Source organism: Eulemur rufifrons, chromosome 5 (assembly GCF_041146395.1).
Source record: "Eulemur rufifrons isolate Redbay chromosome 5, OSU_ERuf_1, whole genome shotgun sequence".
Classification (NCBI taxonomy): Eukaryota; Metazoa; Chordata; class Mammalia; order Primates; family Lemuridae; genus Eulemur; species Eulemur rufifrons.
In genome coordinates, this window is record NC_090987.1 from 32,606,123 (window position 1) to 32,621,326 (window position 15,204).

The 15,204-nt window shown below is 33.2% G+C and overlaps 1 protein-coding gene across 1 annotated transcript in view; it reads left to right on the plus strand.

Moving 5' to 3' along the window:
• Positions 1-15,204, plus strand: part of CCDC178 (coiled-coil domain containing 178) — a 353,748-nt gene that overhangs the window by 232,473 nt on the left and 106,071 nt on the right. The window contains exon 19 of the mRNA XM_069467842.1: positions 7,363-7,512. Within this exon, the coding sequence (XP_069323943.1) occupies positions 7,363-7,512 (150 nt within the window). The remainder of the gene's footprint in view (positions 1-7,362; positions 7,513-15,204) is intronic.

Consider the following 15,204-nt stretch of genomic DNA (forward strand, 5'->3'; position numbering starts at 1 on the left):
AAGAGGAAACGGTTGTTCAGCCTTTCACATGATACTGTGAAAGAGTAGTGGACTTTCAAAATATATTTTAAAATATCAACAAATTAAAATATAATTAAATTATGATAATGCATAGGAATACTTAAAGAAATAATATGCAGTATGTTTCTATTTAACACTCTTACTATGAAGAAAACATTATTAAACTCAAAAATATATTCAGGATTAAAATTTACAGTTTATTTAGTAAGTAATAAATTTAGGGAATTATTATTGTGACTATCACTTACTGAGGACATACCATGTGTCAGGAATTATTCTAAGACATTATATATTTTTTTAAATTATGCACTTTAACTGGGAAAAATCATTGGGGATATGGATTAGGTGACACCAATTTTTAATCTTTTTCTTATTACATAATTTGTTTTTGTAATCAATTACACCAAATACTTGGAGGGGATATAAAATTATATGAAAGAAAACTGGACCAAATAGAAATTTAATAGCTAATATAAGTGGCATTTGTGGGTGATTTTCCTAGAGTTATTCAGTAGTTACGAGAGGAATACTATAGTCAACATGGAGGTAAATGTTCCCTTTTTTGAACACCTACCCACATTAATCAGGTGCTTTTTAATATTTAACAAGCATCTGTATTTCTGGGCCAGGTGTTCCCTGCTGAGACCACACACAGAGCTCTGTATATGAAATATCTCCAGAAATCTGTTCACAAACTCTCTTCCCTGAAACTTTGCTAATCACTTTCACTGGAACTGATCACTCATGGAATTACTCTTGTTATGTGGCTATATCTTTTATTCTTCTTTACATATAATGTATTCTGATGTAGTTAGCTTTGTGAATGCCATAATTCCCTTATCTGATTGCAGGCTGCTTCTGTTCTGTAATTGTGTATTTTTTCATGCTATTGTCAATAATCCCTGGTCAAATATGTGCTATGAACATAGACAAAAAAGAAAAAAAATAAGGAACAAGAAATGTTAATATAAAGTAGTCAACAATTCCCAGTGAATCTCTTCTGATTTCTAAAAGGCAATGTTATAGTGTCCTTTAGTAAACTTTATGAATAAATCAAGGCAGTAGCTAAATTTGCAACCCATCAAGGAGCTAAGCTAAGGAGTCCTGTGTGTAGTTATACATACGGGTGCTGGGGCAGGGTGGCTTAAAGAAAGTATTCCCCTAGACTCTGGCAGGGACAGGTTTGACTGGTCAGCTGGTGTGTGACAAGCTTTCATAAAGCAGTGTCATAACGGTGCTATTTGGCTTCTCTTAATGTCCCTTATGGCGCTTTGTGTCTACCACTTGCTCAGTAAGTATCTTTGGATAAATGAGTGAGTAGAGAGAATTTTGTCAAACATGATGATACATAGAGTTTAAGATATGTAACAACCTTGATACAGAGGACTGATTTGTTCATTTACAAATCAAGGATGTTCTTTTAAGACTAATTATTGAAGAACTCGCCTTGGACAAGAGACTGGTTTCCATGGCAGCACAGACAAGGAAGTGGGTCCTGGGAGAGTTAAAACAGTTATTTGCTCCTCTGAGGCTTCAGGGTATCGACACATATCATTCTTACAGACGTGTTCCTTGGAAACACTGGGGAGAACTCTTGCTTTTTGTAGTAATTGGCATATAGATTTTAAGGGAACAGCATTGTAATAACGCCTATATGCACACAGTAGGTGATGCACCTAATAAAGTATACGTTTTCTCCTTGTCTGCTATATTGTTAGAGAATGGGTGTGTATTTTAAGCATTTGTGTTCATCACCATAATGCCCATGAATCAAAAGGGAAGCTTATGAGGTGACAGTGTTCACAAAGAGACTTGGAGCCCTCTTGTCTCATTTATTCTAAAATTTATTCCCTGCATATTCTATGACTCAATCATGGTAGGAATGCCTATTTAAGGACATCAAAGCCTTACTGCATATAAATCTACCATACCAGTACCCAAGAGTGGCAGAGATGTGCCACGGGCGTATGTGAGGACTGTGGGAATTTAATGGTATAGGATCAATGGTGTAATGCATGGGCATGTGTACAGGATCACAAGCTGCTGAAACATCAGTGCTTGGAACTGAACATTAGTTAAAATGCTGTGCTTCAATAGGATACTAAATATGTGAGTACATTTCATTGTTTACGCTATTAGTAATATTTTAAAGTCGAGGGATAGCAGAACATTCAACATGATATATAAAAGTTTAATTCCCAAGTCATAGGTAGCAATACTCTAATGGTCCTAAAGGGACCAAGAAAACATTTCTCTTGACTATGACTCTTCCAAATGTGCTCAAATATATCCTCACTCATGTGGCAGGGCAGCTTTGATCCCTACCAAATAAAATGACTCTTTTAAGATTCAGGTCACTGATTATTTCTTCTATGAAACATTTTCTGAACCTATTTCCCCACCTTATAGAATTGATTCCACTGTAACTTGAATAGACTTGTTTACACTTCTGCCTCCCACTCTAGCCTGGAATCTCTAGTAAACAGGGATCACATATTATCCTCCTTTCTAATCCCTGACCTAGCCATTGAGCTGGACCCATAGAGTAAACTTACTAAGGGTTTGCTAAACAAATGATTGAATAAACAAATAAATAAATGAATGAAAAGCTAGATGTGATGATGCTCTGAAGGAAAATCAGTCAATAAATAAAACCAGCAAGACAAATTTGTTTTCTGGTGGTTCTGGCAGGAAGTCAATTCTTTCCAACCATGGGACTAAAGTCAGTCTGGAGCAGTCTATGCAAGAATGCGGATATGGCAGTAACAGCCAGAGTAGACCAGGTGAGAGGCAAGAAAGCAGGGAGCTGTCTGCAGTTAACTATAAATAACCAAGAATCAGGAGATGACAGACAGATCATCAGAAAGGATTAGCTGAGACAGCAACAGATAATTACATCAGAACAGGAGAGTTAGAATTAGAACTGGGTTGTAAGATGACAACTCTCTTTCAATACATAATTGACAAAAGGACCTGGCCCCTCTGCCTGGTGAACTGTATCCAAATGCCTATATTAAGAGTAATGGAGGGGATAGATGACACATTACTATAGGTTTAGTCATAGACACCATGATGATTTTATTAACAATAAGCTATTCACAAACAGCTATTTAGCTTTTTTGCACTTACATGTATAGTGCAAATATTATAATCATAACCAGCTCTCTAGAATGTTTGAATCAAGTTTTTTTCCTGTAATCTCCCTTGCCATTAGACCATCTTAAATTTTTAAAAGAACAGTTCAAATGAGTGTAAGCTCTGTCCAGGGTAAGCGTCTCTGGTAGTAGCTCCACAGGTCACAATGGGTAGCATTACTCTCCTGCATTCAACAGCAGTCCAGAGCTGTGTGGGCATCAGCTTTGAAGGTCCATGTACTTGGTCTTGCCAGTGAATGTGACAGGTCTAATCAAATCAGGAAATATGGAATCATGTAGATCAAAACACACAAGAGACTGATTATATTAATATTTAATCAAAGTGCCCATGAAGAGTACCTTCCAAGGGGATCAAATTCTAATTTCCTTTAGCAGCCCATTTTATCTGTCAAAAAACTATGAGTTAGCCAGATTATAATGAGACAGTTGATTGGTAGAAATGGACTCAAGACAAGGGAATTCAGTTATTTGATTTGATTGTTTAATTTCATTAAGTTTTATGAAGACAGCATTACACAGTGTTTAAGAGTGCTGGTTCATGTTTATAAAAGGAGTATATCACATAGTTAAGCATCTGAGTCCTGGATCTGGAGCCAGTCTGCCCAGCTCCTCTTCTTAATATAATAGTTGTGCAACCTTGCACAAGATACCTGGTGTTTCAGTTGCTATGGTTGTATAACAAGTACCCCCAAACTTCATGGTGTAAAATGACTACTTACAATGCTCATGAATCTATATGCCAGAAATTTTTACAGGGCACAGCAGAGATAACGTGTCTCTGTTTTACTCTTTTTGGGCTATCAGCTGGAGAACTTGGAGAGTATAGTCAGGATTTATCTTCAGATGAGTCATTAACTCATAGTTTATACTGCTGGCTGAGACCTGAGCTAGGACTCTTTTCTGGAATACCTACATGTGGCCTCTCCAGTGTGGCCTGGATTCCTCACAACATGGTGGCAGCTTGAAAGTGAAAATGGAGGAAAAGTTCAAGATGAAATCCCTGGCTTAAAAAATAAGAAAGGTCAAGTGAAAAAAAAATGGACAACTATTATTACTATTTGGCTATTTTGAATTTTCAATCTGCCTTTATTTTTTCAGCATTTTTACTGACAGAGAAGGAGCCAAGTCTTCTGTTTAGCAATGGTTCCTCAATATTTTGGGAATCACAGGCTAATTAGGTAACACAAGAAAAATGTGTACAGTTTCAAGGGGTTCACATACCTTGTGAAAGTCAATTAATGATGCACCCCAAATAAAGAACTCTTGCTAAGCCTCAAAAATGTTGTTACCCTCAGAATAGTTTTTAGAGAAAACACACAATGTGTGAACTCTATATATTTAAGATCTTCACCTTTCAAGTAGTATAGTATCGAATAGTGTAGATGAATGTGCTTCATTATAATAGGTGGTTATATTTAATAGAAATATTTCATAGAAGTTGGCAGATAAAATGTGTGGTTCTAAAATACAAAATGTATGCATTTCCTAACTGGTATTATGTGTATGCATCCCTTCATTTGTCTATTGAAAACCCGCTCACCTACTCATGTCAGCTCTGCTCTGTGCAATATCTTAAGGGTGAACAAAATGGCAGCCTCAGCCCTCATGGAATTTATAATCTAGATTTTGTTCAGCCCTTTATAAACATAATTTTTATTTTTAATAAAATGTAGGGATAAGAAGCTGTAACATCCCCTAAGCATCAAAGTTTAAGAAATAATTGTGATAATAGAGAACAAATCATCATCAAGTTAAGTATTTTCCTTAATAAATTCTAGACAATACGGAAACTATTAACACACATTCACCACATCTCTTAATAATCATTAATAAGAATTGAATAAATAGCAATAAATCTAGCTTTGACAAAGTCTTATGTTTATCTATACTTTTTGAATAAATTCAATAAATATGGAAAATTAAAAAATGCAAAAAATTAAAAATTCTACATTCTAGTTATCCTTTTATGAGTTATTCAACTTCCAGTGGTGGTAGCATTATTTCCCCTGGACATATTTCAGCCAATAATTATCATTCCCCCTTTGTTTCATTTGCATGTTATAATACTATTGGTTAAAATTAAACAAGTCTGAGTTGTGAGGTGGAACCACACTTAAACATAGAAAACATTATCAGTGTCAGTAGAATATTATTATTTAAAATTAAGAAAACAAACTTCATTGCACATATGAAGGTCATTGACTTTCAGGAATAAATAGTGAATTGGTACATCCTTCTATACATTCATTATTGGGAAATGATAATGTAAAATATTATGACTGATACACAATGTTTTGAAGATTCATTGGCATAACTACACAATTTGATGTCTTGGTATCTACTCTAATTATAGCATATACACAGTAAGTACTGATGCCATCCAGAAATTGAAAGTACATGCATTTGGAAATAAAACTGCATATTACACAGTGAGCAAAGCATTAATTACCAAATATTTCCCCAATTAAGTACCATTAAATAGATTTAATGCAAATCTCACAACTTTAGTAGCACTCCTCTCAAATTAAATTTTTATAATAGCCATCTAATACTTGAAAGAAAAATAACTAAAAGTAAGATATCTGAATTATCAGAGCTGCGCTTATCTTAAACAAACAAACAAAAAACTCAAAATGATTCCTACTTCTTCCTCCAGTAGAGTATTTATCAATGTTTCAAGTCAAACACTTGAGGACTGAATTTTAATGTTAGTGTTAAGATACCAAAAAAAGTATTGTTGCCATCTTTAAAAAAATATCTCCACCAGAGGAAAATATTCACAGAAATTTTTCCTCCTAACAAAAGATAATTCTATGTGATTTTAGGCAAGTTTACTAGAAAAAAAGTTTCTAAAGTTTTAAATTATTGTGCCAAAATTAAGACAAGGGCATTTAAAATGGTTCTCAATTCATCATTTTGGCTTTTTGAAGAACAGCTATGACACAGTATTTATCATTGGGGATCAATATGGATACCAGGCTTTCATGAGAAATGTTTACTGACCTTAATAAATCTTCAAGTGTGTAAATACAGAAATATTTGTACAGGCAATTTTCTGCTGAATTACATTTCCTCTATTCACATTCTCATACGGCAATATATTTTTTAACAACTTACACTAAAGATTTGATGTGATGGCAATTTTCACAAGGAAACATTTTTAATTGCTTCACAATGGTTATTTTGTATGTAGTTATTTCATCATTATCATCATCATGATTAATCTGCATTTATGTGTTTTGACAACTTTTTCACTATCATAAATAACATAGTAATGAATAAACCTTTTTGCTTAGAATAGATTCCCACAAGAGAAATTACTAGACTAAGAGGTTTGAAAATAGTTAAGGTGGTTAATAAGTTCCATAGTTTTGAAGCAGACAAAGTCATCTGTGCAAGAAATGTAAAAGAAAAAATCAACAATTAAACTGAATTCATACATTTAATTTAAAATTATAGGTAACCCTCAGTTTGCCACTGGGTAATGATGCAAGGTTATTTTCTAAGGGGTTTGTATTAGATTTGATATATATTTATTTAGTTACAGAGGAGGGCATTATAAAGTTCTCAACTGCTCACAGAAACAGATTTAACCTCTACTATAACTAAAATATATTAATAACTAATAATATATTAATAACAAATAACAAATAATGGTTCTGGGTGCTTCTAAATATTGGGTTCCCTGTTCTTTGTCTTTTACTCTTTCTTCCTCTATAGTTTCAATAGAGGAAGTTTCTGTGAGTGCCAGCACCCTGAACCTCTTGGAGATCAAATTCTGAGCTACAAAATGTGTTCTGTCTATTTGAGCACAGAGGTTAAAGGAGAGGAAAAGAGAATGGGAACCTGGAACAAGGCTCCTGGGATACTTGCTAGAGGCTCTCAGGATTGAGGATTGGGTACTTCCCAAGGCATTACAGAGGGAAGTCAGGGACAAGGCAGTGGAAAGAAATAAAATACAAGTCTGACAAACTCTGATGAACCACATGTCAGTGTTTCAAAACAAAAAAACCTGCATCAAGCAAGAAAATGATTAAATCAAAGGAGGATATTCATATCAGGGGAAACATTTTTTTTGGTTGTTTTGCTTTTCTACAATATATAATAGAACGTGTTTAAATAATTCAAAAGCTGGAATAATTCAAACAAATTAAAATGATCTTAATTATATATATTTATCTTCTAGAAAACAGAAGAAGATTTACTGAGAGAAAATCTACGTTTAGCTCAAGAGTATGAAAAGATACAGGCTACTTGCTTAACAGAAAAGGACGGTTGTTTGAATGTATATGATAGACAGCTATCACTTGATGCTTCAATTAGAAATAAGAAACAGGTATTGGTTTTTCTAATTTAAAAAAAATAATGATTTATTTGACATGTACACTACAAAAAGTAAAAAGTGGTCAGTTTTGGGGTCTCCAAGCTGATGGCGGGACTTTTGCCACAAAATGGCGTATTTTCTTTTTGTCAGGTTTTGTTTGTGTATTTTTATAAACCTTTTCATATTGAATTTTGAAAGAATATTTGAGAAATGAAACAGTTTCTAATCCATCATTTTATACTAATTTGCTTTTAATTACTATAACCAGGAATGCTGATTTTTTTTTTTTTAGTTTGTAGATTTAAACATGTTATCATAGACTTAGTGCTGAGAAAAATTATTTTCCTTTGAGTCTTTTTCCCCACCCCCCACTGGATTCAAATTTCAGAATATAGAGTCATGATTATAGTTTAACAATTCACCTAGCCATAAGAACCAGCATACTGCTAATGGATCCTTTCTCCTATTGGTATTGCCCATATTGCTGTATTATAGTTAGTAGTTTAGAATTCCAGTGCTATACTTAGCCCTCATTATTGTGGAATATTGCAAAGGCAGGAGGCTGAGCTTTGAGTGATCTTGGCAAGTTACTCTTTCCAACTTAAGTTTTCTCATCAAACTGGTAAGGAATATAAAAGAGCCATCCACAGTAATTTACTTCAAAAATAAAGGGATACTATGCAACTGTAAGTAACTATTACACCCACCTGGTATCCTGCTTATAAACTCCCCTGTTTCCCATCCATCTACTCTCATGAGAGTTAAATCTTCTGAATATATTGGGAAAGAGAAGGATGTATTTTTCCCTTAAAAATCTGTATTGAAACAGTAGGGAGATAAAGGTAGATCAAGAAATAAATATGTTTGGGAAGAATTGATAATACAATTGTCTGCCAAAAATCTCAATGTCCTCAAACCATTTTGCAGCATTCAAAGAAAGGACATCTATGTCTCCCTGAAGCATTTGTCCAATCACTTCATGAATTTGACGTAGTTACTGAGGTTAAGCATATTCTATTTGTTGCTTATAATTGAGAAAGAGAAAATAATCAATGGTTATACTGTGTTTTCTTTTCTAATCAGGGGGAAAACAAAAATAAATTGTATGTGCACTTGTTATCAGTTTGTACAGAATCCTTTGGAGGCAAATGATAAATATATTAGATACCTGTATAAATAGTGGAGAACTCTGCATTTAAGAGGAAACTCTAACATTATATTTCCATAGAAAGATAAAAATTGTCTTGATCTCATTTTTGGAATTAAAGCAAATCTTAATGCAAGATACAAGGAGTGAGACTTAGGTATGAACAGACAGACAATGGAGAATGCTAGGAGATTGGGTTTATGTTTGTGATCCCTCAAACGAATCACTTTTAGCACACCTGTTTCAGGGAAACTTTCCAAGATTTATTTGTACTTCCAATCATTTTTCATTGCCATCCTTCAGCGATGGAGGTCATTAAGTGCAGGCTGCCCTTGTCAGTGTCATGTAGGATCAATTTGCTGCAATGGACAGAGAGGCCTTATTGATGCTGTTAAATCTGTCAGTGAGAAATCGTATGTCATTAGCGTCTAATGCACTGCTTACAGGATGGAATTTGGCCATCAAAAATGAGAAAACCCTGTAATATTTTAGTCCATTTCTTTGGTATTACATCATTTCCCATGTATGTAGGTTTTAGTTCTTTGACCAGGTTAGTTTGGGTACACAAAAGCACCATCCATCCTCTGATTCCCTTGTTGTATTCCCTTGTCAGATAAAAGGGATCTTCCCTTCAGGAATTCTCTGTATGTTCTTCCTGCTTTAAACTAATTTCATTGCTTCTGAACATGAATTCTTTTTTGCATGGTAAATAATTATATTTTAATTATTGTGCTTCTTAGGGAGTGTTATTCTCTCTACACAAATTGCACGTTTTCATACTTCTCTGTAATTTTAGGCCAAGCGTAGCAAAGAAAGCCTAAATTGAAATAATGTTCCCTTCCTTAGCACAATTTTAAATACAGATGTCTCAAATGTTAGAATGCTGTAATATTACTCTTAGTGATAATATTATGTCTGCTTTATTAGCATGTGTTTCTTTATAATTTCCAGTACTTTTTAAATTTGCAGTGATGAGCATTTTTCCCTTTAAAAATCAGAAAGAGGTATTAATAGAAGCAATTATACAGAATTCTTATTTGCCCTGTTCATGGGTAACGATAGACTAGAATCCAATCTAAAACTTCTCAGATTTCAAAATTAAAAATAACACTAGAAATAAATGAAGGAAAAAAATCTGAAAAACAGATTATACTTCCATGTGGATATAGACATTTTTATTATTTTCATAAAAAGTTTTCAAATACTTTTCATTAAAAATATATTGTTTTTTATAATATCTGCTCTTAAAAATATCCATGAATATTTTGATGAAAGCACCATGTGTTTAAGTGCCCCATCAAATTCTTCGGGCCCACAAAGAAAGGTAAGTTAAATGAGCATGCAAATGGTGTGGTCTGTTGTTTGAAAACAAGATCTCTTCCAAAATTGGTTAAAATATATTTTTTAATTATCTAATTAGCCATTTGTAAAGTTTAACCCTTGCCTACTACAAATCCCAGTACTTTTAAACTAAGGGAACAGAAATTATTACAGAATCAGCCAGCACTTAGCAAGCATGTATGTGGACAAGGTATCTGTGCTATGCAATTTGCAAACATTATCTTTTTGATGACCCTCAACAGTCCTGGGGAATTTTCTATTATTATTAATATCATTTTTCACAATATAAGATATGGAACTGAGATTGGATGTCTCACAAGATCACTCAAGTAGAGGGAGGCACTGCGATGGGGATCAAACTCAGGTTTTTCTTACATTCAACCCATTGCATAATTACAACACTACCTCATTACTATAAGATTAATTAAATAATCCTATACATGTCTCATCAAGTTTTATAAACTTTTCAACAGTCATATCAATTATATGTGATGTCTCTGCTGTCCAAGTGAAACAGTCTTTGATTTACTAATTGTTTTTGTAATTTTATCTCACTGGAGCCACGTTTTCTAGTGATGATTTTCTGGTGGAGAAAGAACTACCTATTAAATTAGAAGCTAGTTAGTTTTCAGAAGGATCGTAGATAGGTATCATACTCTAAATTGCTAAGCTTTTGAACTAGAAACGACTGTAGAAATACTACCCTTCTCTTTGAGATGAGGAATCTTTGAGAGGCCAGAGTGCCTCAGTGATTTACCCCATATACAACTAAGTAGAAGAAAAGTCAGCCTAGGACATAGTTTTCTTAATTTATGATCAAATATTTTCTCCAATAAACTGCAGATGAGCACATGCTGTGATTTTTTTTTTTTTTTTTTTTGGAGGTTTGAATGGATCAGTAGCTGAGATGTAATAAGAGTAGCTGTCATGGACATGCTCATACGGGAGTATTATCTTTAAGTGGCTTGGGTTTGTGAAGGGATCACGTAGGAATAGGAATCACAGGACTACCCTGCAGCAGACAGAGTGTGTTGGGCTCTCAGGAACACTTCTGGGCCTCACAAAATTCAAACACTACTCATTCATTCATTCAATTATTGAAAATATATTTAATATTATTAATCACCCATTGTACTGACAAAGATACTGCACAGGGCACAGGAACATGTCACCTCACCTCTGTGTCCATGCTGAAAGCTGTGATCCCGAGCCCCGGGGATTCCCTTCTGCAGTGTGGCATAGGGTCAGAGCTCTTCATCATCCTCTCTTCACCTTACCAAGGGAAGAACCCTGTGTTTTCGCTGTTTAATGCACATCGCCTGGGCCTCACTGGACAAAATTTCCATCTTAAATTCTCAGAAAATTGTATCATCCATAGATTTTATTAGTTTACTCAAATCTAGCTCAAACCAGTTCTTTAGTCTAGGACCAGTTCTGGGTGAATTGTCAATTTAGGTATCTTTTATGTAATTTTGAGAAGATTTTCTTCTGGTGGGGTTGCGTATATTATAGCAATGAACAGCTTTTTTGATGTTAGCAATGACTTAAAAGTAATCTGTTGAGTGTGATGCTGAATCCCTGGTATATCAAAGTCATTAAATATAAAATTCTCATATATATATGAGGTGTGTGTGTGTGTGTATATGTGTGTGTGTGTGTGTGTGTGTGTGTGTGTGTATATATATATATATATATATATATATGTCAGTGGTTCTCCACCGAGGGCTATTTTGTACCCCAGGGGATATCTAGATATCGAGTAATGTCTGAAGATAATTTTGGTTGCTCCTAGTGGGCAAAGGCCACGGGTGTTGCTAAACAACCTACAATATACAGGATGGCCCCTCCCCACCACACACACACAACAAAATTCTCCAGCCCAAAATCTGAATAAAGCTGAGGTTAAGAAACCTGATATAAAGAGAGAGAGAGAGAGAGGAGAAGATATACATGTCATATATACTACATCTTCTTGTAAAAGATTCAAACTGCATTTGCATATTAAAAAATCTGAGGAATCTCATTTTAAGAAATCTGTTAGCTCTGTTAACTCAGAATTTTCTATTGTTTCTGTAACTCTGTCTTCTCAGAAAATCTGTTTACTACTGATTGATTTAGTGTTTAGTGGCATAATCCTTGGAAAACGTTATTTTTTATGGAATAGGAGAAAACTTCATGTCACAAATTATACATTCACAAAATTCTGCTCATATATAACTTTAATAAAGTGCTTTCTATTTTACCTGTAAAACCCTAGAAAAACTTCCAATATTTTCAAATGAATAGATTATGTTCTTTGAAATCCATACATACTCAGAATGCTGATTTTTTAATGCCACAGTGCAGCTATAAAATGAAGTAGTATTTTTTTATCACTCAAAAATCATGTTTTAAATGTTAAAATAAAATAAATAAAATGTTCATTTGTATACACATTCTATGATAGGTATATTTCCTACTTAGGCTTGTCTAGTTCATGACTTACAACTGCAATTGATTTTCAATTCTGTGGGAGTATCTGTTAATGATTTTTTTAGTCTTTGAACTGTGCATATGCATCACAATGACATAAACATGTGAAAAAACTTATTTCATAATAATCTTCCCCCAAATCTACAGAATTGTGTCATATAATATTTTATTAAAATAAGTATTAATATATAAAATGCATATTCATATGCTAAACTTTTTTAGTGACTTGTTTTTCTCTTCAGAGTTTAATTGTTGTCAAAGTTGGGATGGAATACCTATGGACAGCTCATTTAATTCCTCTGTGCCTCTGAAATAGGGAATATTAATGTCTCCCTAGCAGGATGGTTATAAAAAATATGTAGTAATAATTTATTTATGAAGCACATACTATGTGCTAGGCACTTTGATAGCTTTTACATGTAATCATTTAATTTCCTGAACAATTCTATAAAGCACCTAGAACAGTTTTTCACAAAGTGTATAATTTGCATATGGAAGATACAGCTACTAATATTTTTCTTATTTTTATATATAAATATATGTCTCTCATTTCTTTCATCAAATTTTTGTGTGGTTACACGATTATAAAGAGAACTTCTGGTCCATAATAGGTACTAAATAGTTGACGCAGAGTGAGAAAATGGGCTGAATTATAGGTAGAAAGGACAAAAGAGTAGGGGAATAGTGACATTATGATAATTGTTTAGAAAAACATGCAGGAGCTATAAGGAATAGAGCCATGGGAACACCTAATGGCCAGGTGTTACACATACCTAATAAAAAATTATATATTTAGACTCACATATATATGACCAGGCATCATTAGGGCTAGAGTTAACAATGACACATGGATTAGGGAGAGTTAATCCAAATCTTATACTACCAAACACCAGTTAGAAAAAATATATATATAAAGATCCCATTCACAATAGCTACAACAACCAACAATTTCCTAGAAATACCCTAATATGAAATATTGAATTGTAATCTTCATGAAGAAATCTGTAAAGTTTTACAGATGGAGAAAATAATAAAACAGCACATGCCATGACAATATTCAATATTTTAATTTGGTGGGATCTGGCATCTTCATATTGTAATTTTAAAGCAATTCCAAACAAATTAAAAGTATATTTTTGGAAGCTGATAAAATAATTCTACACTGGAACGTGAAAACAGACAAGAAAATTATGGAGAAAATGAGGCAACATTTGTTCTAAATTGTTCTGAAACAAATCATAATGCTACAATAAGCTGTAACATGTTATGAAAATGACAGAAAGTTCAGTGCTACCACAAGAAAAGCCTAAAAAGAAGTCCTAATGTGCAAAGCAATTTATTATATAAAATGTGGAAATGCAAATAAATGGATGGGGACACAATATTTTTAACAAAATGTTGGAAAACCTACTGTATATTTTTGGAAAATAACAAATAAATCCCCCCTACCTTATATCATGCCAAAAACCACAAATGCCTTAAAGAGTTTAATATAAACATAAAATGTAGTTGAATATTTATTATATGAGGAAAGTTTAAAATAAGAATAGTAGCAGAACCTACTTAGTATGTCTTGTCTTTATTGAATATTTAAAGAAATACAAAGCAGTTGATAAATAAAACGAAGGAAGCATCCTTAGTAGTAATCAAAGAAATATAAATGAAAACAGCATGATAGCATTTTCACTCACCAGATTAGTATAATATTTTATAATGATAATATCTAGGTTTTGAAGAAAGCATTAAAATTGGTGCTTTCACCAATGGTGACACTGTATTTTAAAGTGCTCTCCATGAAAAAAATATTAACAGTATATGGCAAGAACCTTAATCTATGCATACTATTTTTCTCTAAGGAGCATTACCAAAATGGTGTTTCCAACAAAAACCTGGTTATAAAGTAGGCAGTACAGTGTAGCATGGAGCTAAACTGCCTGGGTTTGAATCCCACTCTGTTGCTTACTAGCTGTGATTTTGAGCAAGTCACTTACCTCTCTGAGCCTCTGGTTTCTCGTCTGTAAAATAAAAATAGCAGCACCTACTTCATGCTTCTTGACAAAGAATTTAACATGTGTAAAGCTCTCAGAACAATAGTTGGCACATAGTAAGTTCCACATATATTTTAGTTATATTTGTTATTATTAAATGAGATTATGCAGCATTCATCACAGATTTTTTAGTTTATATACTTAAAGAGAGAATGAGACTCCAACTGGTATTGTTATCATTATCTGTATACTATTAAGAAATAACCTGTACCATGGCAATGGAATCTTTATAGAAATGAACTTGATTACCCTGTGTTAAGAAAGATTATATAAAATCAAAACACATTATAAAATCGTCATTTTCTATTAACCAAGAGTGACTTAAAGACAGCAGATTAGCTCAACTGAAATAAATAATTTTACAAACAATACGCTTATAAAGAATGCAATGATTAAAAGATTTAACCATTTGTTATTCTCTCCTATGGCCAAGAGAACAAATTCATTTTTAGTTATATTATTATATTTGTATGTCAACATGTGTGTTCCAATTTAAGAACATTCAATGTATATATATATATATGTGTGTGTATATATATATATATAGCATATCAAATAATTTAGGGATAATTATGTGTATTTTCAAAGGATTCCTACATCATGAGCAGCTCTAATAATACAGTGAGGCCCACAATCACTTCAATTATACTTAACTCAGTAGGATTTTATCTATATCCAAATTCCAAAAAACATATT